The 25,914-nt window shown below is 46.5% G+C and overlaps 1 protein-coding gene across 3 annotated transcripts in view; it reads left to right on the forward strand.

The window, feature by feature from the left end:
• The first annotated feature begins 2,201 nt into the window (after window positions 1-2,201).
• LOC106566792 (protein bassoon) overlaps window positions 2,202-25,914 on the forward strand; it is a 181,409-nt gene continuing 157,696 nt past the window's right edge. For all 3 annotated transcript variants that reach the window (XM_014135182.2, XM_014135183.2, XM_014135185.2), the window contains exon 1: window positions 2,202-2,509. In XM_014135182.2, coding sequence (XP_013990657.2) covers window positions 2,340-2,509 — 170 coding nt within the window. In that variant the 5' untranslated portion in view covers window positions 2,202-2,339. The remainder of the gene's footprint in view (window positions 2,510-25,914) is intronic.

A 25,914-nucleotide genomic window follows, 5' to 3' on the forward strand; every position in this document is an offset into this window, starting at 1 on the left:
GGGCTTGAATGTTTAAGCTCTACCCGTAGATTTGGCGGTGACGTAGTGTCCCCATGAGTGACAGAACACTGAGCCAGTCATGGTGCAACTAGAGAACATTACCAACCCCTATGCTCCCTATTTTCCCTGGCTGCCCCATCATCACAAAAAGCACTGAGCTAGGCTGAAACACCTGGATTATGGAGCTGCCTTACTCAAAAAAATTTTTGTATGTGGCTTTATTCAGTACAATTATTTTGAGTTTACATTGTTTGCAAATTGATATGTGACACGTATTAATGCTAAAATAACATGCAAAACAGTCAAACCCCTCCCCAAAATTTTAGCTAAAAATATAGGGCTCAAAACAGAGCCCCACCTGTCCTGAATAACGGATCACCACTGAGTGTACCTTTTTATATTCAGAATATTGGGAGCAATTTTTTTTATTGTATCCGCACATGTACACTAAATGGTACCGAACAGTACCATGTAAGCTTATAGACAGTCGTGAAGAGGGCACGACAAAGCCTATTCCTCCTCAGGAGACTGAAAATATTTGGCATGGGTCCTCAGATCCTCAAAAGGTTCTACAGCTACAGCATCGAGAGCATCCTGATTGGTTGCATCACTGTCTGGTATGGCAACTACTCGGCCTTCGACTGCAAGGCACTACAGAGGGCAGTGCATACGGCCCTGTACCTGCCAACCAGGCGGTGCCAGAGGAAGGCCCTAAAAATTGTCAAGGACTCCAGCCACCCTAGTCATAGACTGTTCTCCCTGCTACCGGCAAGCAGTACTGGAGCGCCAAGTCTATGTCCAAAAGGCTTCTTAACAGCTTTTACCCCGAAGCCATAAGACTCCTGAACAGCTAATCAAATGGCTATCCAGACTATGGCTATCCACCCCCTCTTTTACGCTGCTGCTACTCTCTGTTTATTATCTTATCTATGCATAGTGAATTTAACTCTACCTACATGTACATATGACCTAAATTACCTCGACTACCCTGTACCCCCGCACATTGACTCAGTACCGGTACCCCCTGTATATAGCCTCCACATTGACTCAGTACCGGTACCCCCTGTATAAAGCCTCGCTACTTATTTTACTGCTGCTCTTTAATTATTTTTTAATTGTTTATTTAATTTGTTACTTAACACTTATTTTTCTTAAAACTGTGTTGTTGGTTAAGGGCTTGTAAGTAAGTATTTCACTATAAGGTCTACATCTGTTGTATTCGGCGCATGTGACAAATACAATTTGATATTTGTGTACCTCTGAAGGTACATTATGTATATTTTGATAATTTTTAACTGTAGCCATATTTCTAAGAGTGTAGGTCTATATGTTTTTTTGTGTAGGAAAGGTGCCTGGCTTTGAAGACCAATTCAATAAAGGAAAGACTCCTCTTTACTCAAATCAGAGGTACTGTATCTATTGAAGATGTGTAGAGGAAATGAAGCCTTCCCTCCACACTCAGGGCCGGACTAACCAAATCTGGGGCCCTGGGCAAGAACATTTTAGAGGCCCCCCTCTTAGTGGCAGAGGAAAATGTTGCCATTTTAAAACAAATTTACTGCAATTCTACACGTTTTGCCATGGCTTATGTCGTGTTCTTATGCTATCAGAGTAACTCAAACTTTATAACAAAATCAGTGGGGTCCCCCTGGAGGTCTGGGCGCCAAGGCATGTGCCCTTAATGCCCGGTTTGTAGGGCCTAATCCAGCACTGTCCAATTTATTAGTCTATACCCTATTTTTTGTTTTTGTTGTTATATAATATTTAGTAAATAAATGTTGGCCTATATTCTTCAAATTATTTTAAAAGATATTATGTTGCTCTAGGCCTAGGCTACAGAAGTATCATACATATCAAGTGCTATTTTCATGTGAAAATATCATAGTACTGGATGCATTAACTTCATTGGTGTAGTTGGTGGCCAGTATGCAAGCCTAGGCCGCATGTGCTATGGTTATGGTTATTTGATGAACTAATTCATGTTGGTGCGTTTGGTGGTGGATGTGTCCTTCACATGATGCCTACATCAGCAGCCTACAACAGATAACAAACAGATCATCATCATCACAAGATCTCTGGGCGCTCCCTCTCCTCCAAGAAACATGAGAATAGTCTGATATATCGACGCGCACGCCAATCTCAGCGTCAGCACCGGCGCTCGTGCCCTGGCTGTTTCTCGCATCTGTGCGCGTGCCCCACGCACGTCTCTGGATCGTAGGTGATGATGGCGGTGGATGAGCAACATCGCTGAGTTCGCTCCTCTGAGCTTTCTATGTTAATATCAGTATAAAAACTGTCGAATAATACAATTAGTCTCCTTGGTCTCCTAACCAGAGACGATGGGCAACGAAGGAAGCATCGAGGGAAGCGGACAACCCGGAGAACCGGGCTCCATCTCTATGGTTGGAGCTCCCGGTTCGTTTTCAGCACCGGGCTCTGGACAGCACATCAAGCCCGCCAATGGTGCTGTTGCCGGGGGAGGAATGGGTGGCGGACCGGGGATGAATAGGTAAGACCTGTCATAAGCAACCGTGCAGTTCTTATCAAGTATCAAGAAAAATGATAGATTTGATATCCTTATACACTTTACATTGCATACGATGCTTTATATCTGCTCGTTGTGTAGTGAAACGATGCAGTTAGGATTCGGCAGTTGGATTTGACAAGCTTTTACAATTTACTTGGTTTTTGCCTATCATGGGTTCGCAGTTGGGACGTGTCATTCATATCATATAATGCGAAATGGGTAGCATTTCCCCTACATCAAGTGTAATGTCATTGGTAAAAAGTAAAACCATGCAATTATAGCGTTAGAGGACATGACCCTCCACTGAATTTGAGTTTATTTCGAGGTTGTCATAAAGGATGCTCGAGCTCCTTCGTTTCCGCATTGGTGTTTGCACGGGAGAAGCTATTGCTGCTACATGTGTGTGTAGCCTAGTAGTAGTTCGGCTATCGTAAGACATTCATGTCAGTGTCGCCACTCTTTCGATAATGATGTGCAAACGACCCCATCTTCAGATGTTGTGGGTACCAGCTCGCATCAGTGTCGGGATGCTTTGCAGAATGACATTCATAAGCAATGAATAACAAACATTTAATAACAAAATACATCGAATGATCAGTCCTTTGATTATTTAGATTTTAACATTGTGTTGTAGAAAGACAGACATTCCTGGCATGATGATAATGTGTAGCCTAACTCAGCATATCCATCATTATATAGTCTAATAGGCTAGACCAGGGGTTCTCAAAGTGTGGTCCATGGACCCCTTTCTTTCTGAATGTAGCCAATTGGCCAAGGGTGGTGTAGGGCGTTTACATTTGATTTTTTTCGTGCATATGTCTCAATGCAATCTGGATCTCTAAAGACAGCTATTTGAGAATTTAAGCTCTGTCAAATGGTATTCTGAAACGCAAGGCTTATCTAAGCCATGTCCTATGGGCCATACACATTATAATCATAACTCCTTCTACTAATCTGTCCAATAATGAGTAGCATTTGAAATGCATATATCTAGGCAATGGTCTTGCTACTTTAGGCAGTAGATATTATTGGACTGTTGGAATGAATTTCACTCTATTGGTGATGTTATCACTATTGGTGATGTTACCACTCTATTGGAGATGTTATTGTTGGATTAGCCAAATCAAAAATTGTATATTTGCAATATTCATGTTTATATTTTTCAATATTCATATATTAATGTAAGAAACTTGTTATTGAAATCAAAATTTGACTCCTATTTTCAAGTAGGCGGGAAATCTTTATATGACAACCATTTTTCCTGCATAGCCCATAAGGATAGCCCTAAACCTTATGGAGTCTTAACGTAGGCCTGGGTAAGGCCAAAATCTCACAAATGTTCCAACTCTTAGGAATTATTTCTCAATTATGCTTTAAGATACAAATGCCAAATATATGTCAACAATCCTTCCTCCAAAGGACCCTTCTATGTATTACATTTTGTAAAAATTCCCCAAATCATGGTACTGTTTTGTTCTAGTTTCGTTCTAAATCACCCTTATGTCACCTTCGTCTAGTCTTGTCATAACATTAAATGGACTACAAACAAACTACAAATCACAGTGACTCTGGCTGTTCTTGGTAATAAGTAGGCCTACTCATTATGTGTTGAGATGAGGTGTGCATCTTATCACGCTACCGTGCTTTTGTGAGGACAGACGCTGGGAGACGAGAAGCAAGTACAGGGAGTGAATATTTAATAAATAACAGACATGAAACAAAACAAGGACAGCGTTTTGATAAGGGGAACAAAACAACGTTAATGCAGACACGGGGAAGAAACAGATATAAGGGAGGCAATCAATGGTAATAGAGTCCAGGTGAGTCCCATGAAGTGCTGATGCATGTAACAATGGTGATTGGTGTGCATAATGATGGACAGAGAGGGGGAGCGGGAGCAGGCGTGACAGCCTTTGCGTTTGTAAGGATGTAGGCCTGAAGGTTTTAATCACAGTATGTTTCTTAGATTTGCATGCATGGGCCCCAATTGCCACGTTCATTATGACTGACACAGATCAAATGTATGTATGTGTGTCAATAAAAAAATCCCTCCCTTAAAAGAGCGTCATACTAGGCTACTGTAGTAGGCTATAGCATCCCCTGCACTGATCTATTAAAGGCATAGTGGCTCCCAGTGGTTGAGCTTGGTCCTTGTCTTAGTCATTGAAAAGGGTTTTAAAATAGCTGTGTGTGTGTGTGTGTGTGTGTGTCGGGCATATGTCTGTGTGTGTGTCAGTGCCTTTAAATGCTTACCCAGCTGTTACAACTACCTGCGTTGAAACAGCAACCTGCATGGAGTGTTCGATGGTGTTGGTTGTCTCTGTTAACTGATTGTCCATGACCAGAGACACCCTACTCATGGCTATAGTTTTGTCCTGGATGGTTGTTCCCACAAATCTAAATTCCAATTTGTACCTTCTTGACTTGACTGGGTTTATAGGCACGTTTTGTAATATAGGCTGTCTGCTCAGCTCTGACCTGTCTACCAGTATTCATCTGCAGGGGCCACAGGTGTCACAGTCTCATACTCTGACTGCCAAACATGAAGATGAGAGAACATGCCAACCTCTACCATTTCTGACCCAGTCAGGGCAGCAGCACTTAAATTCCACAGATTTTCCTCAACATGACTTCTAAGTTAACAGTAGCCTGCTGTGATGATTTGTTCAGAGATGGGTATTATTCACAGTCAATAGTCCCATCCTTTTCAATTGGTTTGTTATGGCACATTAAACAGGCACTGTGGTGTCCTATTTTCGTCACTGTGGTTTATTGCCCAAGAACAGCCTCTGCTTTTTATTCATACCCTTTCTATCTACAGTGAATGAAAGCTGTGATCTCACAACCCATGTACCTCTGCTTACCTTTTCTAAGCACTGCACTGCACCCATGGAAATTTAGAAGTAACTGTATTTTCCATTCAGGAATGATACCAAAGGTTTGGTCTAGGACTGTTACGGTGACCGTATTACCGCCACACCGGCGGTCACCAGTCATGACTGCAGTCAAATTCCACGTGACCGTTTAGTCACGGTAATTAGGCTTCTCCAAGCTCTGATGCTGCTGATGGTCATTAGTAGCCTACCATACTTGCTAACTGCCTGGTACTCAGCACTCTATTGTCCCTCTAATCACTCTGACATTACATTTAGATTTGTACATTTTAGTCATTTAGCAGATGCTATTATCCAGAGAGACTTACAGTAACGAGTGCATACATTTTCATACTTTTTTCGTACATCAATGCAAATGTTTTCAAACACTTCATGAGAGCCCAAGAACTCATGTTGCGCAACATTTCTATAGGCTATGCAATTGTGAGAAAACAGAGTGATGGCCTCTATTAAAAAGAGGAGGATCCCATCAGCTTTCTATAGGCTAGGCCTACTATATTTATTTATCAACTTTCCTAATATTAAGCACATCGCTTTGCTTTACAACAGGAGTATAGCCTACAGTACCTGGATTGCATGAAAATTAACCACGGGAAAAGTGTCCTCCATTCGCTTAGTGCATAGATGACATGTATTTTTTATCCCATGTTCCAAGACAGCTGCATGATAATGGTTCATTCTTAATCAAAACTAATTTCAAGCATATATTATTTAGTATATATGCTTTGCTTTATCTTGGCCAGGTCGCAGTTGTAAATGAGAATTTGTTCTCAACTAGCCTACCTGGTTAAATAAAGGTGAAAATATATATATATTTTATTTTGATTTATAAAATACATTTTATGAAATAAATCAAAATAATATATATATATATATATATATATATATATATATATATATATATATATATATATATATATATATTATATATAAATATATATATATATATATATATATTTTTTTATTTTTTATTTTGATTTATTTCACCTTTATTTAACCAGGTAGGCTAGTTGAGAACAAATTCTCATTTACAACTGCGACCTGGCCAAGATAAAGCAAAGCAGTGCGACACAAACAACAACACAGAGTTACACATGGAATAAATAAACATACAGTCAATAACACAATAGAAAAAAAGTCTATGTGTGTGCAAATGAGGTAAGATAAGGCAATAAATAGGCCATAGTGGCAAAATAATTACAATTTAGCAATTAAACACTGGAGTGATAGATGGGCAGAAGATGAATGTGCAGGTAGAGATACTGGGGTGCAAAGGAGCACAAAAAAAATAACAGTATGGGGATGAGGGTAGTTGCATGGGCTATTTACAGATGGGCTATGTACAGATGCAGTGATCTGTGAGCTGCTCTGACAGCTGGTGCTTAAAGTTATTGAGGGAGATATGAGTCTCCAGCTTCAGTGATTTTTGCAATTCGTTCCAGTCATTGGCAGCAGAGAACTGGAAGGAAAGGCGGCCAAATCAGGAATTGGCTTTGGGGGTGACCAGTGAAGTATACCTGCTGGAGTGCATGCTTCGGGTGGGTGCTGCTATGGTGACCAGTGAGCTGAGATAAAGTGGAGCTTTACCTAGCAAAGACTTATAGATGACCTGTAGCCAGTGGGTTTGGCGACGAATATGAAGCGAGGGCCAGCCGATTAGAGCAAACAGGTCGCAATGGTGGGTGGTATATGGGGCTTTGGTGACAAAACGGATGGCACTGTGATAGACTGCATCCAATTTGCTGATTAGAGTGTTGGAGGCTATTTTGTAAATGACATTGCCGAAGTCGAGGATCGGTAAGATAGTCCGTTTTATGAGGGTATGTTTGGCAGCATGAGTGAAGGATGCTTTGTTGCGAAACAGGAAGCCGATTCTAGATTTAATTTTGGATTGGAGATGTCACGTCCTGACCAGCAGATGGAGCTAGTGTTTTAGTTTTGGGGTCAGGACGTGGCATGTTTGTGTTGGTTAAATGTTGGGTGGATGATTGGGACTTCCAATTGAAGGCAGGTGTGTATAGTTGCCTTTGATTGGAAGTCCTATATAGGTGTGTGTGTTTGTCTTTGGGGTTGTGGGGAATTGTTCTGTGCTTAGCCGTGTGCCTAGTCAGACTGTTATTGTCGTGTTATTGTTTTCCTGTGGATGCCTTACTGGAGTCTATTAAAGTATGAGTATTCACAGTCTCGCTGCGCCTTGGTCCTCTTCTCTCCAGTACGACATTTTCAAGGATGAGTACAACTTATTTTATGACAGAATTCCCCACCAACAAAGGACCAAGCAGCGGAAGAAGGCTGGCGAGGTAAGGGAGACCGAGAGGCACCCCCAAGAATTTTTTAGGGGGGGCACAAGGGCTGTTTGACGGGGCAAGAGCTGCCCGCCAGTCAACAGTCGCCAGAGCTGCCCGCCAGTCAACGGTCGTCACCAGAGCTGCCCGCCAGTCAACAGTCGTCACCAGAGCTGCCCGCTAGTCAACAGTCGTCACCAGAGCTGCCCGCCAGTCAACAGTCGTCACCAGAGCTGCCCGCCAGTCAACAGTCGTCACCAGAGCTGCCCGCCAGTCAACAGTCGTCACCAGAGCTGCCCGCCAGTCAACAGTCGTCACCAGAGCTGCCCGCCAGTCAACAGTCGTCAGAGCTGCCCGCCAGTCAACAGTCGTCAGAGCTGCCCGCCGCAGTCGTCAGAGCTGCCCGCCAGTCAACAGTCGCCAGAGAGGTCAGACTGCGCTGAACTGCCGGAGTGGCCAGACTGCGCTGAACTGCCGGAGCGCTGAACTGCCGGAGTGGCCAGACTGCGCTGAACTGCCGGAGTGGCCAGACTGCCCTGAACTGCCGGAGTGGCCAGACTGCCTTGACCTGCCGCAGTGGCCAGACTGCCTTGACCTGCCGCAGTGGCCAGACTGCCCTGACCTGCCGGAGTGGCCAGACTGCCCTGACCTGCCGGAGTGGCCAGACTGCCCTGACCGTCCCGAGTGGCCAGACTGCCCTGACCGTCCCGAGTGGCCAGACTGCCCTGACCGTCCCGAGTGGCCAGACTGCCCTGACCGTCCCGAGTGGCCAGACTGCCCTGACCGTCCCGAGGGGCCAGCCTGTCCCCCGGCCCAGCCCGAGGGGCCCTCCTGTTCCCCGGCCCAGCCCGAGGGGCCCTCCTGTTCCCCGGCCCAGCCCGAGGGGCCCTCCTGTCCCCGGCCCAGCCCGAGGGGCCCTCCTGTCCCCCGGCCCAGCCCGAGGGGCCCTCCTGTCCCCCGGCCCAGCCCGAGGGGCCCTCCTGTCCCCGGCCCAGCCCGAGGGGCCCTCCTGTCCCCGGCCCAGCCCGAGGGGCCCTCCTGTCCCCCGGCCCAGCCCGAGGGGCCCTCCTGTCCCCCGGCCCAGCCCGAAGGGCCCTCCTGTCCCCCGGCCCAGCCCGAGGGGCCCTCCTGTCCCCCGGCCCAGCCCGAAGGGCCCTCCTGTCCCCCGGCCCAGCCCGAGGGGCCCTCCTGTCCCCCGGCCCAGCCCGAGGGGCCCTCCTGTCCCCCGGCCCAGCCCGAGGGGCCCTCCTGTTCCCCGGCCCAGCCCGAGGGGCCCTCCTGTCCTCCGGCCCAGCACGAGTGGTCCGTCTGCCAGGGTCAGCCCCAGTGGCCCATCTGCCTGGCGCAGCTAGCAGCGCCACCGAAGTGGGCTACGCCGACGGTGGAGCAAGGTCCACGCCCTGCACCTGAGCCACCTCCAGGATAGGTGGGTTGGGGAGGGAGGGTGTAGCACAGTGCCGTCGGTGACGGCAGCCACCCTCCCTTCCCTCCCTTATTGTTTTAGGGTTATTGTTTATGGGTTTTGTGTTGGGGTTTTTTGTTGGTAGGTGCATTCCGGGGTCTGCACCTTGAGGGGGGGGTACTGTCACGTCCTGACCAGCAGATGGAGCTAGTGTTTTAGTTTTGGGGTCAGGACGTGGCATGTTTGTGTTGGTTAAATGTTGGGTGGATGATTGGGACTTCCAATTGAAGGCAGGTGTGTATAGTTGCCTTTGATTGGAAGTCCTATATAGGTGTGTGTGTTTGTCTTTGGGGTTGTGGGGAATTGTTCTGTGCTTAGCCGTGTGCCTAGTCAGACTGTTATTGTCGTGTTATTGTTTTCCTGTGGATGCCTTACTGGAGTCTATTAAAGTATGAGTATTCACAGTCTCGCTGCGCCTTGGTCCTCTTCTCTCCAGTACGACATTTTCAAGGATGAGTACAACTTATTTTATGACAGAATTCCCCACTAACAAAGGACCAAGCAGCGGAAGAAGGCTGGCGAGGTAAGGGAGACCGAGAGGCACCCCCAAGAATTTTTTAGGGGGGGGCACAAGGGCTGTTTGACGGGGCAAGAGCTGCCCGCCAGTCAACAGTCGCCAGAGCTGCCCGCCAGTCAACGGTCGTCACCAGAGCTGCCCGCCAGTCAACAGTCGTCACCAGAGCTGCCCGCTAGTCAACAGTCGTCACCAGAGCTGCCCGCCAGTCAACAGTCGTCACCAGAGCTGCCCGCCAGTCAACAGTCGTCACCAGAGCTGCCCGCCAGTCAACAGTCGTCACCAGAGCTGCCCGCCAGTCAACAGTCGTCACCAGAGCTGCCCGCCAGTCAACAGTCGTCACCAGAGCTGCCCGCCAGTCAACAGTCGTCAGAGCTGCCCGCCAGTCAACAGTCGTCAGAGCTGCCCGCCAGTCAACAGTCGTCAGAGCTGCCCGCCAGTCAACAGTCGCCAGAGAGGTCAGACTGCGCTGAACTGCCGGAGTGGCCAGACTGGGCGGGCCACCCCGACACCACCGGCAGTCTGCGCCCTGGTAGACTTGACTGCGCTGAACTGCCGGAGTGGCCAGACTGCCCTGAACTGCCGGAGTGGCCAGACTGCCCTGACCTGCCGGAGTGGCCAGACTGCCGTGACCTGCCGGAGTGGCCAGACTGCCCTGACCTGCCGGAGTGGCCAGACTGCCCTGACCTGCCGGAGTGGCCAGACTGCCCTGACCGTCCCGAGTGGCCAGACTGCCCTGACCGTCCCGAGTGGCCAGACTGCCCTGACCGTCCCGAGTGGCCAGACTGCCCTGACCGTCCCGAGGGGCCAGCCTGTCCCCCGGCCCAGCCCGAGGGGCCCTCCTGTTCCCCGGCCCAGCCCGAGGGGCCCTCCTGTCCCCCGGCCCAGCCCGAGGGGCCCTCCTGTCCCCCGGCCCAGCCCGAGGGGCCCTCCTGTCCCCGGCCCAGCCCGAGGGGCCCTCCTGTTCCCCGGCCCAGCCCGAGGGGCCCTCCTGTCCCCCGGCCCAGCCCGAGGGGCCCTCCTGTCCCCCGGCCCAGCCCGAGGGGCCCTCCTGTCCCCCGGCCCAGCCCGAAGGGCCCTCCTGTCCCCCGGCCCAGCCCGAGGGGCCCTCCTGTCCCCGGCCCAGCCCGAGGGGCCCTCCTGTCCCCCGGCCCAGCCCGAGGGGCCCTCCTGTCCCCCGGCCCAGCCCGAGGGGCCCTCCTGTCCCCGGCCCAGCCCGAGGGGGCCCTCCTGTCCCCCGGCCCAGCCCGAGGGGCCCTCCTGTCCCCCGGCCCAGCCCGAGGGGCCCTCCTGTTCCCCGGCCCAGCCCGAGGGGCCCTCCTGTCCTCCGGCCCAGCACGAGTGGTCCGTCTGCCAGGGTCAGCCCCAGTGGCCCATCTGCCTGGCGCAGCTAGCAGCGCCACCGAAGTGGGCTACGCCGACGGTGGAGCAAGGTCCACGCCCTGCACCTGAGCCACCTCCAGGATAGGTGGGTTGGGGAGGGAGGGTGTAGCACAGTGCCGTCGGTGACGGCAGCCACCCTCCCTTCCCTCCCTTATTGTTTTAGGGTTATTGTTTATGGGTTTTGTGTTGGGGTTTTTTGTTGGTAGGTGCATTCCGGGGTCTGCACCTTGAGGGGGGGGTACTGTCACGTCCTGACCAGCAGATGGAGCTAGTGTTTTAGTTTTGGGGTCAGGACGTGGCATGTTTGTGTTGGTTAAATGTTGGGTGGATGATTGGGACTTCCAATTGAAGGCAGGTGTGTATAGTTGCCTTTGATTGGAAGTCCTATATAGGTGTGTGTGTTTGTCTTTGGGGTTGTGGGGAATTGTTCTGTGCTTAGCCGTGTGCCTAGTCAGACTGTTATTGTCGTGTTATTGTTTTCCTGTGGATGCCTTACTGGAGTCTATTAAAGTATGAGTATTCACAGTCTCGCTGCGCCTTGGTCCTCTTCTCTCCAGTACGACATTTTCAAGGATGAGTACAACTTATTTTATGACAGGAGATACTTAATGTGAGTCTGGAAGGAGAGTTTACAGTCTAACCAGACACCTAGGCATTTGTAGATGTCCACATATTCTAAGTCAGAACCGTCAAGAGTAGTGATGCTAGGTGGGCGGACAGGTGCTGGTAGCGATCGGTTGAAGAGCATGCATTTAGTTTTACTAGCATTTAAGAGCAGTTGGAGGCCACGGAAGGAGAGTTGTATGGCGTTGAAGCTCGTCTGGAGGTTATTTAAAAATATATATATATATATATTTCACCTTTATTTAACCAGGTAGGCTAGTTGAGAACAAGTTCTCATTTGCAACTGCGACCTGGCCAAGATAAAGCATAGCAGTTAGACACATACAACACAGAGTTACACATGGAATGAACAAAACATACAGTCAATAATACAGAAAAAAAAACATTGGCAGCAGAGAACTGGAAGGCGACCAAAGGAGGAATTGGCTTTGGGGGTAGCCAGAGAGATACCTGCTGGAGCGCGTGCTACGAGTGGGTGCTGCTATGGTGACCAGCGAACTGAGATAAGGCGGGGCTTTACCTAGCAGAGACTTGTAGATAACCTGTAGCCAGTGGGTTTGGCGACGAGTATGAAGTGAGGGCCAGCCAACGAGAGCATATAGGTCGCAGTGGTGGGTAGTGTATGGGGCTATGGTGACAAAACGGATGGCACTGTGATAGGCTGCATCCAGTTTGTTGAGTAGAGTTAGTTAACACAGTGTCCAAAGAAGGGCCAGAAGTATACAGAATGGTATCGTCTGCGTAGAGGTTGATCAAAGAATCACCAGCAGCAAGAGCGACATCATTGATGTATACAGAGAAAAGAGTCGGTCCGAGAATTGAACCCTGTGGCACCCCCATAGAGACTGCCAGAGGTGTGGACAACAGGCCCTCAGATATGTGAAGACAACATTAAATTAGAATGGTCTGATAGTTGACAATATTAGCCTATTACTTGTGAATGATGTATTATAACTTGTGAATGATACCCAACCTGTGCAATAAGCAGGGGCGGAAATCCCGGGGGGGACGGGGGGGACACGACCCCCCCATCCTGGGAAAAATATGATTTGTCCCCCCCAATATATCACTGAAACATAACTATGTAATTTAAATAATATTAATAATACGCAATGAAAGCAATTGTGCTGATTATAGACACTTAATAGCGCGTTTTTAAGTTTCAAAAGATTGCAACTCCCCCACCCTTTGCCTCACAATGGTTTGATCCACTGCCAGTTCCTTAGCTTGCTAGGTAACGTAGAGGTCGTATCTACTGTCTGAAAGGCACTCAATGCACGTAACTGACGTGAGGTTAATCCAGTCAATCGCGCACACACACTAGCTGAATATGCAGAGCTAGCGCGCAAATATTAACTATTAAGCTAGCTAGTACCTATTCCATTTATGTGGCGTCGTCAAAGATGGAATCTTTGCTATCGTCAATTTATTCCAAGATCAGCATGCATGTAAGTTAGTGCTTCAAAGTCCCTGTGATAAGGTTAGCGATAAACTGAACAGAACTACACTCTCTTCTACCATTGTTTTAAATATATTTAATGGTCTCGTTGCAAAAGCTAAATTGTCGCAAGGGAACTTTTATTTATATATTTTATTTCACCTTTATTTAACCCGGGTAGCAAAGATTATAGCAAACACCACTGAATTGGTGCTCGCTAGCTTTGCAAATTCAGCTATTGTTAGAAGCCAGCCAATATGAAACAAACGATTAAAATTACAAAAGGTTGCAGCATATGTTGTGTAAATGGTGAACTCATACAGCTGTCAACTCTTGTCACTGCAATCCGTTTCACATTTGCTAGCTACCTTTTAGATCGAAGCCCAAATAGAATGATAAAAGATAAGATGATAGAAGCCCATCTCCTACTGTAAATAACCTACATATCAAATCAAATCAAATGTATTTATATAGCCCTTCGTACATCAGCTGATATCTCAAAGTGCTGTACAGAAACCCAGCCTAAAACCCCAAACAGCAAGCAAAGCATGTGAAAGAAGCACGGTGGCTAGGAAAAACTCCCTAGGAAAAACTCCCTAGAAAGGCCAAAAACCTAGGAAGAAACCTAGAGAGGAACCAGGCTATGAGGGGTGGCCAGTCCTCTTCTGGCTGTGCAGGGTGGATATTATAACAGAACATGGTCAAGATGTTAAAATGTTCATAAATGACCAGCATGGTCAAATAATAATAATCATAGTAGTTGTCGAGGGTGCAACAAGCACGTCCGGTGAACAGGTCAGGGTTCCATAGCCGCAGGCAGAACAGTTGAAACTGGAGCAGCAGCACGGCCAGGTGGACTGGGGACAGCAAGGAGTCATCATACCAGGTAGTCCTGAGGCATGGTCCTAGGGCTCAGGTCCTCCAAGAGAAAGACAGAAAGAGAGAAAGAGAGAATTAGAGAGAGCATATTTAAATTCACACAGGACACTGGATAAGACAAGAGAAATACTCCAGATGTAACAGACTGACCCTAGCCCCCCGACACATAAACTACTGCAGCATAAATACTGGGGGCTGAGACAGGAGGGATCAGAAGACACTGTGGCCCCATCCGATGATACCCCCGGACAGGGCCAAACAGGCAGGATATAACCCCACCCACTTTGCCAAAGCACAGCCCCCACACCACTAGAGGGATGTCTCCAACCACCAACTTACCGTCCTAAGACAAGGCCGAGTATAGCCCACAACGATCTCCGCCATGGCACAACCCAAGGGGGGGCGCCAACCCAGACAGGAAGACCACGTCAGTGACTCAACCCACTCAAGTGACACACCCCTCCCATGGACTGCATGGAAGAACACCAGTAAGCCAGTGACTCAGCCCCTGTAAAAGGGTTAGAGGCAGAGAATCCCAGTGGAAAGAGGGGAACCGGCAAGGCAGAGACAGCAAGGGCGGTTCGTTGCTCCAGCCTTTCCGTTCACCTTCACACTCCTGGGCCAGACTATACTTAATCATAGGACCTACTGAAGAGATAAGTCTTCAGTAAAGACTTAAAAGTTGAGACTGAGTCTGCGTCTCTCACATTGGTAGGCAGACCATTCCATAAAAATGGAGCTCTATAGGAGAAAGCCCTACCTCCAGCCGTTTGCTTAGAAATTCTAGGGACAATTAGGAGGCCTGCGTCTTGTGACCGTAGCGTACGTGTAGGTATGTACGGCAGGACCAAATCGGAAAGATAGGTAGGAGCAAGCCCATGTAATGCTTTGTAGGTTAGCAGTAAAACCTTGAAATCAGCCCTTGCCTTAACAGGAAGCCAGTGTAGGGAGGCTAGCACTGGAGTAATATGATCAAATTTTTTGGTTCTAGTCAGGATTCTAGCAGCCGTATTTAGCACTAACTGAAGTTTGTTTAGTGCTTTATCCGGGTAGCCGGAAAGTAGAGCATTGCAGTAGTCCAGCCTAGAAGTAACAAAAGCATGGATTAATTTTTCTGCGTCATTTTTGGACAGAAAGTTTCTGATTTTTGCAATGTTACGTAGATGGAAAAAAGCTGTCCTTGAAACAGTCTTGATATGTTCTTCAAAAGAGAGATCAGGGTCCAGAGTAACGCCGAGGTCCTTCACAGTTTTATTTGAGACGACTGTCCAACCATCCAGATTAATTGTCAGATTCAACAGAAGATCTCTTTGTTTCTTGGGACCTAGAACAAGCATCTCTGTTTTGTCCGAGTTTAAAAGTAGAAAGTTTGCAGCCATCCACTTCTTTATGTCTGAAACACAGGCTTCTAGCGAGGGCAATTTTGGGGCTTCACCATGTTTCATTGAAATGTACAGCTGTGTGTCGTCCGCATAGCAGTGAAATTTAACATTATGTTTTCGAATGACATCCCGAATGACATCCCCATACATACTGTGTGTTTGTAGCCAACCAGGTAGAAAAATGGCAGAAAAATGGCAGAAAAAAGACGGACATCAGAGTATTTTTCAGTACACCAAAACGCAAAGTAAGAACCCTAGTAGCCTAATATCTCAAAGACTAGTTGATAAAATGTTCATAAGAAAGAAATGAAATTCTAATGTAAATGTTTCACAATGATGTAATTAGGCAGACCAGGCAACAGATGGCACACAGACAGCAGAGTTGGGGACAGATATGCAGGGACAGACTGGCAGAGACAGGGAGTCTCAGGTAAGTTTGTTGAGTCTTTGTTTGGCAACATTATGAAAGGTTCTCAATTTTTTTAACTTGTAAAATAGGAACATAATTGGAAAATGCCATGGATACCCCCACTCTCAACTTAAACTGGTGACTGAACTAAGATTTGTTAAAGGCAATGGTATTGCTGTTGTGATTAGTTGTGTGGTTTTGGGTACCGGTAGTTAGGAGTACGGCAAACACCTTATTTCTTTGGTTCCTCAATATACATTTACCATATTAAACGTAGGCTATGTGTTACAGCACTACTTTTGGTGTCCCCCTCAGGAATTGCTCTTGAGAAAATTTAATGTAATTGTCCCCTCCAAAGTTGATATCAGATTTTCGCCCCTGGCAATAAGGCAAGTAATAGTGCATGTCTTATTTTTGCGACTTTTTCAAATCATAGTTGCACATCTCATATAGCCTAGCCCATAGGCCTATACAGTGCTTTCGGAAAGTATTCAGACCCCTTCACTTTTTCCAAATTTTGTAACCTTACATCCTTATTTTCTAAAATGGATTAAATAAAAACATTTCACCAGTCAACACACAGTACCCCATAATGACAAAGCAAAAACAGGTTTTTAGAAATGTATTTAAAAAACAAAAAATGTATTTACACAAGTGTTCAGACCCTTTGCTATGAGACTCAAAATTGAGCGCTGGTGCTGTCACGCCCTAACCTGAGAGAGATGGTTTATTTCTCTATTTTGTTAGGTCAGGGTGTGGGGTAGGCATTCTATGTCATTATATTTCTATGTTTTGGCCAGGTATGGTTTCCAATCAGAGGCAGCTGTCTATCATTGTCTCTGATTGGGAACCATACTTAGGCAGCCTTTTCCCACCTGTGTTTGTGGGTAGTTGTTTTCTGTTTGTGTTTCTGTACCTGACAGAACTGTGTGCTTTTGTTTCCCTTTGTTATTTTTGTTCGAGTGTTTGTTTGATTTAAATGAACAATCATGAACACGTGCCCGGGAGGAGATGGATTCCTGGTCTCTGGAGGAGTGGGAGGAGAGGATAGACTGGACTTGGGGGCAAGTATTGGAGAGATACAGAAGCCTGCCGGAGAGGCAGGTGAAGGCAGCGAGAGAGGAACTAGCACGGCAAGGAAGGAGGCATGAGAGGCAGCCCCCAAATGTATTTTTTTGGGGGGCACACGGGTAGATTGGCGGAGTCAGGGTTGAGACCTGAGCCAACTCCCCGTGCTTATCGTGGTGAGCATGTGCCTGCTCCTTGCACTCTCCCTCCAGTGCACCTCCACAGCCCAGTACGTCCTGTGCCTGCTCCTCGCACTCTCCCTCCAGTGCGCCTCCACAGCCCAGTACGTCCTGTGCCTGCTCCTCGCACTCTCCCTCCAGTGAGTCTATTCAGCCTGGTACGCCCTGTGCCTGCTCCACGTACCAGGCTGTCAGTGCGTCTCCTCAGTCCGGTGAGACCCGTTCCGGTGCCACGTAAAGAAGCCTCCAGTGATGATCCATGGTCCGAAGCCTCCAGTGATGTTCCATGGCACGAAGCCTCCAGTGATGATCCATGGCCCGGAGCCTGTAGGGATGATCCATGGCACGAAGCCTCCAGTGATGATCCATGGCCCGGAGCCTGTAGGGATGATCCATGGCATGAAGCCTCCAGTGATAATCCATGGCCCAGAGCCTGTAGGGATAATCCATGGCAAGAAGCCTGTAGGGAGGATCCATGGCCCGGAGCCTGTAGAGATGATCCATAGCACGAAGCCTCCAGTGATAATCCATGGCCCGGAGCCTCCAGTGATGATCCATGGCACAAAGCCTCCAGTGGTGATCCATGGCGCGAAGCCTGCAGTGACGATCCATGGCATGGAGCCTGTAGCGACGCTCCCCAGTCCGGAGCCTCCAGCGACGCTCCCCAGTCCGGAGCCTGCAGCGACGCTCCCCAGTCCGGAGCCTCCAGCGACGCTCCCCAGTCCGGCGCCTCCAGCGACGCTCCCCAGTCCGGAGCCTCCAGCGACGCTCCCCAGTCCGGAGCCTCCAGCGACGGTCCGCAGCCCGGAGCCTCCAGCGACGGTCCGCAGCCCGGAGCCTCCAGCGACGGTCCGCAGCCCGGAGCCTCCAGCGACGGTCCGCAGCCCGGAGCCTCCAGCGACGGTCCGCAGCCCGGAGTCTCCAGCGGGGATCCGCAGCCCGGAGTCTCCAGCGGCGGTCCGCAGCCCGGAGTCTCCAGCAACGGTCTGCAGCCCAGAGTCTTCAGCGGCGGCCTGCAGTCCAGAGTCTTCAGCGGCGGTCAGCAATTCAGAGCCGCCGGCGATGATCCGCGGTCTGGTTCCTCCGGCGACACAGAAGAGGGGGGATCAGCAGGCGGAGTGGGGGTTACGCCCCGAACCAGAGCCGCCGCCAAGAATAAATGCCCACCCGGACCCTCCCCTATAGGTTCAGGTTTGCACACCTTTGGGGGGGGTACTGTCACGCCCTGACCTGAGAGAGACGGTTTATTTCTCTATTTTGTTAGGTCAGGGTGTGGGGTGGGCATTCTATGTCATTATATTTCTATGTTTTGGCCAGGTATGGTTTCCAATCAGAGGCAGCTGTCTATCGTTGTCTCTGATTGGGAACCATACTTAGGCAGCCTTTTCCCACCTGTGTTTGTGGGTAGTTGTTTTCTGTTTTGTGTTTCTGTACCTGACAGAACTGTGCGCTTTTGTTTCCCTTTGTTATTTTTGTTCGAGTGTCTGTTTGATTTAAATAAATAATCATGAACACCTCTCTACGACGATCGTTACAGGTGCATCCTGTTTCCATTGATCATCCTTGAGATGTTTCTACAACTTGATTAGAGTCCACCTGTGGTAAATTCAATTGATTGGACATGATTTGAAAAGGCACACACCTGTCTATATAAGGTCCCACAGTTGACAGTTGCACGTCAGAGCAAAAAACAGGTTGAAGGAATTGTCCATAGAGCTACGAGACAGGTTTGTGTCGAAAGCACAGATCTGGGGAAGGGTACCTGCAAATATCTGCAGCATTGAGGTCCCCAAGAACACAGTGGCCTCCATCTTAAATGAAAGAAGTTTGGTACCACCAAGACTCTTCCTAGAACTAGTAAAAGGCACATGACAGCCCCTTTGGAGTTTGCCAAAAGGCACCTAAAGGGCTCTCAGACCATGAGAAACAAGATTCTCTGGTCTGATGAAATCAATATTGAACTTTTTGGCCTGAATGCTAAGTGTCACGTCTGGAGGAAACCAGGCACCACTGATTACCTGGCCTATACCATCCCTACGGTGAAGCATGGTGGTGGCAGCATCATGCTGTGGGGAAGTTTTTCAGCTGCAGGGACTGGGAGACTAGTCAGGGTCGAAGGAAAGATGAACGGAGGAAAGTACAGAGAGATCCTTGATGAAAACTTTCTCCAGAGTGCTCAGGACCTTAGACTGGGGTGAAGGTTCATCTTCCAACAGGATAACGACCCTAAGAACACAGCCAAGACAAAGCTGGAGTGGCGTCGGGACAAATCTCAATGTCCTTGAGTGGCCCAACCAGAGCTCGGACTTGAACCCGATCAAACATCTCTGGAGAGACGCTCCCCATCCAACTTGACAGAGCTTTGGAGGATCTGCAGAGAAGAATGGGAGAAACTCCCCAAATAAAGGTGTGCCAAGCTTGTAGCATCTTACCCAAGAAGACTCAAGGCAAAGGTGCTTCAACAAAGTACTGAGTAAAGGGTCTGAATACTTTGTAAATGTTCTATTTCAGTTAAAAAAATGTTTTATAAATTTGCAAACATTTCTAAAAACCTGTTTTTGCTTTGTCGTTATGGGGTATTGTGTAAATTTTATTGGTCACATACACATGTTTAGCAGATGTTATTGCGGGTGTAACGAAATGCTTGTGTTTCTAGCTCAAACTGTGCAGTAGTATCTAACAAGTAATATCTAACAATTTCACAACAATACACACAAATCTAAAGTAAAGGAATGGAATTAAGAATATATAAATATTTGGACGAGCAATGTCAGAGCGGCATAGACTAAGATACAGTAGAATAGAATTAGAGATGAGATGAGTAATGAAAAATATGTAAACATTATTAAAGTAATTATTGTTCTGTCATTAAAGTGGCCAGTGAATTCAAGTCTACGTATATAGGGCAGAAGCCTCTAATGTGCTAGTGATGGCTATTTAACAGTCTGATGGCCTTGAGATAGAAGCTGTTTTTCAGTCTCTCAGTCCCAGCTTTGATGCACCTGTACTGACCTTGCCTTCTGGATGATAGCGGGGTGAACAGGCAGTGGCTCGGGTGGTTATTGTCCTTGATGATCTTTTCGGCCTTCGGGTGCTGTAGGTGTCCTGGAGGGAAGGTAGTTTGCCCCCGGTGATGCGTTGGGCAGACCGTACCACCCTCTGGAGAGTCCTGCGGTTGCGGGCGGTGCAGTTGCCTTAACAGGCGGTGTAATAGCCCGACAGGATGCTCTCAATTGTGCATCTGTAAATGTTTGTGAGGGTTTTAGGTGACTAATCAAATTTCTCCAGCCTCCTGAGGTTGAAAAGACGCTGTTGTGCCTTCACCACACTGTGTGGGTAGACCATTTCAGTTTCTGTTAAGGCTCAGGAGAAGACCCAGATGTGCTACCTGTCCCAGACCTGCTGTTTTCAACTCTCTAGAGACAGTAGGAGCGGTAGAGATACTCTCAATGATCGGCTATGAAAAGCCAACTGACATTTACTCCTGAGGTGCTAACCTGTTGCACCCTCGACAACTACTGTGATTATTATTATTTGACCATGCTGGTCATTTATGAACATTTGAACATCTTACATCTTACATACACTCAATTAGTATTTGGTAGCATTGCCTTTAAATTGTTTTACTTGGGTCAAACATTTCGGGTAGCCTTCCACAAGCTTCCCACAATAAGTGGGCTGAATTTTGGCCCATTCCTCCTGACAGAGCTGGTGTAACTGAGTCAGGTTTGTAGGCCTCTTTGTTCGCACACGCTTTTTCAGTTCTGCCCACAAATTTTCTATGGGGTTGAGGTTAGGGCTTTGTGATGGCCGCTCCAATACCTTGACTTTGTTGTCCTTAAGCCATTTTGCCACAACGTTGGAAGTATGCTTGGGGTCATTGTCCATTTGGAAGACCCATTAATTTCCTGACTGATGTCTTGAGATGTGGCTTCAATATATCCACATAATTTTCCTTGCTCATAATGCCATCTATTTTGTGAAGTGCACCAGTCCTTCCTTCAGCAAAGCACCCCACAATATGATGCTGCCACCCCGGTTGGGATGGTGTTCTTCGGCTTGCAAGCCTCCCCCTTTTTCCTCCAAATATAACGATGGTCATTATGGCCAAACAGTTCTATTTTTGTTTCATCAGACCAGAGGACATTTCTCCAAAAAGTACAATCTTTGTTCCCATGTGCAGTTGCAAACCTTAGTCTAGCTTTTTTATGGCGGTTTTGGAGCAGTGGCTTCTTCCTTGTTAAGCGGCCTTTCAGGATACGTTTGTACCTGTTTCCTCCATCATCTTCACAAGGTCCTTTGCTGTTGTTCTGGGATTGATTTGCACTTCGCACCAACGTACGTTCATCTCTAGGAGACAGAACGTGTCTCCTTCCTGAGCGGTAAGATGGCTGCATGGTCCCATGGTGTTTATGCTTGCATGTTATTGTTTGTACAGATGAACGTGGTACCTTCAGGCATTTGGAAATTGCTCCCAAGGATGAACCAGACTGATTTCTTTTGATTGTCCCATGATGTCAAGCAAAGAGGCACTGAGTTTGAAGGTAGGCCTTGAAATACATCCACAGGTTCACTTCCAATTGACTCAAATTATTTCAATTAGCCTATCAGAAGCTTATAAAGCCATGACATCATTCCTGGAATTTTCCAAGCTGTTTAAAGGCACAGTCAACTTAGTGTATGTAAAGTTCTTACCCACTGGAATTGTGATACAGTGAATTATAAGTGAAATAATCTGTCTGTAAACAATTGTTGGAAAAATTACTTGTGTCATGCACAAAGTAGATGTCCTAACCGACTTGCCAAAACTATAGTTTGTTAACAAGAAATGTGTGGAGTGGTTGAAAAACGAGTTTTAATTTTTTAGGATAGTGGGCAGCATTCGGAATTTTGGATGAAAAGCGTGCCCAAATTAAACTACCTGCTACTCAGGCCCAGAAGCTAGGATATGCATATAATAGATAGAATATAGAAAACACTCTAAAGTTTATAAAACTGTTAAAATAATGTCTGTGAGTATAACAGAACTTATTTGGCAGGCGAAACCATCCAGGAAAAAATGTTTTTGAGATGACTCTGTTTTCAATGGGCTTTCTATGGGAACCTAGATTTCTGTGGCATTTGGTTGCAGTTCCTATTGCTTCCACTAGATCAAATCAAATCAAATCAAATGTATTTATATAGCCCTTCTTACATCAGCTGATATCACAAAGTGCTGTACAGAAACCCAGCCTAAAACCCCAAATAGCAAGCAATGCAGGTGTAGAAGCACGGTGGCTAGGAAAAACTCCCTAGAAAGGCCAAAACCTAGGAAGAAACCTAGAGAGGAACCAGGCTATGAGGGGTGGCCAGTCCTCTTCTGGCTGTACTGGGTGGAGATTATAACAGCACATGGCCTAGATGTTCAAATGTTCATAAATGACCAGCATTGTCAAATAATAATAATCATAGTAGTTGTCGAGGGTGCAACAAGTCAGTAACACAAGGGTAAGTGTCAGTTGGCTTTTTCATAGCCGATCTTTGAGAGTAACTCTACCGCTCCTGCTGTCTCTAGAGAGTTGAAAACAGCAGGTCTGGGACAGGTAGCACGTCCGGTGAATAGATCAGGGTTCCAGCAGGTCTGGGACAACAGGTCTGGGACAGGTAGCACGTCAACAGTCTTTAGATATTGGTTGATGTTTTTCTTTAGAGAAATTAAGAAGTACGACTGTTCAGAACAAGGGTCCAGCCAAGTGCTGTCTAGTGTTTTGATGTGCGCTCTACGTTGTTTTTATCCGGTATTGAACACAGTTTATCCCGTCTTAAATTTGGATTAGGAAAGTTGTTTGAAATGTTTGGACAGCGTTTACAGGTAACTTATTAGATATTTTGTAGTCATGCTGGGCGAGTTGGAACCGGTGTTTTACTGAATCAAACGCGCCAAATAAATTGACATTTTGGAGATATAACGAAGGAATTAATCGAACAAAAGGACCATTTGTGATGTTTATGGGACATATTGGAGTGCCAACAGAAGAAGTTCTTCAAAGGTAAGGCATGAATTATATCGTTATTTCGGAGTTTTGTGTCACACTTGGCGGGTTGAAATCTGATTTTCATGTGTTGGTATGCTGGGCGCTGTCCTCAGATAATCGCATGGTTTGCTTTCGCCATAAAGCCTTTTTGAAATCTGACATGGTGGCTAGATTAACAAGAAGTTAAGCTTTAATTTGGTGTATTGCACTTGTGAATGTATGAAAGTTAAATGTTTCTAATAATTTTCTTTGAATTTCGTGCTCTGGAATTTCACTGGATGTTGTCGAAACGTTCCGCTAGCGGAACCCCTATCCATAACAGGTTTTAATGACTCCAACCTAAGTGGATGTAAACTTCCGACTTCAACTGTAGGCGGCGCGTGAGTTTCAAGTTTGGGGAAGATAATTCTCACCATAAAAATGCACCTTTATAATAAAAGCATTACATACATAATCGTGGACTTGCGCAGTTGCCTTCCTGATGTGTCTGTCTTCACTTGTAGCCTAATTCTTATCTGAGATGCCTGTAAGAAGGATCCGATCACGTGACAGGCATTGGCTAATAAGAATTGAGATATCTGAGCGAGCCATGTGTGTGAGATGTGCTTCGGAGCATGGCAGCCGGGAGAAGGGAATTATAATTATATAATTATTCAGTCCAAGGGCACAACGGCCACTTTGCCCACACAAGCGGGATGCTGCCTGGAAATTCGAGACCTGGTGAGAATATTATCAAGTGCTTGTCAAAGTGTGTGCAGCCTGCACAAGAAACAAATCAGAGCTCATGCCTTTTATTTAACTTCATTCAAATCATTAGTGCCGCATCATGCTGCCTTAGAATGTATTCAAATCAAAACATATAACCCAACGTTTGTATCACAACTAAAGTTACATAAATAGCTCTAAATGAAGCATATAGGAGGTCCTATTTCTTTAACTGCTGAACACAGAATAGCCGCATGAGTGCACTTCCTTGGAAATTGTTTGGAGAAAATATCCTTTCTATTTTATTCAGCTATGTTCAATTGTATTTTTCATACTATAAAATAATAAACAATTATGCCACGCATTTCTAAGTAAATCTTGTCTGCTAAATGAACTAATGTAGCCCACAGCCATATGGCACAGCATATCAGGGCCTAATATAAGGACAACTCAGAGTATGCTATTCTGTTCTTCTGAAATAGACAACATTTTCTTCATATCATGTTTCTTTAGACCTGTCTAAATTAAATAATGGATGTATTGTGATGGTGTAGGCGATATTAAATGGATTTATTAGACTTTTTAAAATGTTGATGTTCCAAAAGTCTGCGTCACTGGCTTGTAGGCTATGCGTTGGAAGCCAGGAATTGTGTGTTTATGTTAATTAACTGTCAATTACTGTGAGACCGGCAGTTATTTGCTTGACAATAACCGTCTGACAAAATTTCATGACCGCCACAGCCTTAGTTTGGTCATATATTTTTTTCTGCTTTCTGATTGGTTTGTTGTTTTTTCCACTCAGATCTGAAAAGGATAGATGTTGTAAACAGTATGGTAATACCTTCACTATCCCTCTGGTTAGACTAATTAAATCAGTGAGATCATTTTCTGCATAATTAGAATAGCTACACATTTAGATTGGTGTCTTCAGGAGGCTAGTCAACGAGAGCAGAGAGAAGGGAGAAAATGACTGGTCTGATTTGAATGAATCAGGTCCTTCCCACTGGGCACAGACGTCATTTCAATGTCTAGTTTTGATTTACATTTGGCTTGAGTTGTCAACTAACGTGAATTCAACATGAAATCAACAAAAAATGTCAGGTAATTTGATTTAGGTAAAAATGTGGGCGAAAAAAAGTCCAGTCAGTTTTCCATGTGAATTTAACATCATCACATTGATTTTGTAGTTGAATTGATGTGGAAACAATGTTGATTCAATGTTGATTTTTGCCCAGTGGGTTGATTGCAGGGTGTGAGTGTGATGCTGCTGCTGCCTACTACTGGGCTGGTATTAGTGTACTACAGAGGGTGGATGGTACTGTAGCAGGGCACTACAGAGGGTGGATGGTACTGTAGCAGGGGACTACAGAGGGTGGATGGTAGCAGTGCACTACAGAGGGTGGATGGTACTGTAGCAGGGCACTACAGAGGGTGGATGGTAGCAGTGCACTACAGAGGGTGGATGGTACTGTAGCAGGGCACTACAGAGGGTGGATGGTAGCAGTGCACTAAAGAGGGTGGCTAAATGGTAGGAAGGAAAACCGACTCTCAGCCAAATCCTTTGGCAGTGTTCATTAAGCAAGCTTTTGTATCAAGTCTGGGACTACGCTCCTGCTCTTCGTTTATCTGAGCCTTGGAGAATGAGAGAGGCTTGCCTTTGTCGGAGAGACAAAGAGAGAGGATTAAGGTTTTTTTTACAAGCCGAAAGTACATGTGTCTTCTTTGCTTCGCTGTTGTTCTGTAGCCGTCATCTCAAAGTTAATATTTCCTGGTTGATTTAATTATGTTGAGGCGTAGAGTGGTGATTGCAGTCCGACCGACGCCTGTCTCAATGTGATAATTAGTGAAGAACAGTTTCTATCATACAGGAAGTGGAGAGAAATGTGTGTCATATCCATGGTTATCATGTCCATATACATCTTTGTCAAACATAGATTTGAGAGATTCTATCCGATAAAGATCAACATGCTTTTTTAAATACTGTTTCTTGATCATTGCTTTCAGTGACTTTAAAATATGATGTGAATTAAATATTATTAATATATTAATAATAGATAATAGTGAGGAGTTAGTTGTTAGTTGTTATACCAGGCTCTTATCTGCACTCTTAGAAACCCTGCTGCTCTATATGAGTCTCTTTCCTTTCCTTTC

The sequence above is a fragment of the Salmo salar genome, chromosome ssa13, assembly GCF_905237065.1.
Source record: "Salmo salar chromosome ssa13, Ssal_v3.1, whole genome shotgun sequence".
In the NCBI taxonomy this organism is placed as follows: Eukaryota; Metazoa; Chordata; class Actinopteri; order Salmoniformes; family Salmonidae; genus Salmo; species Salmo salar.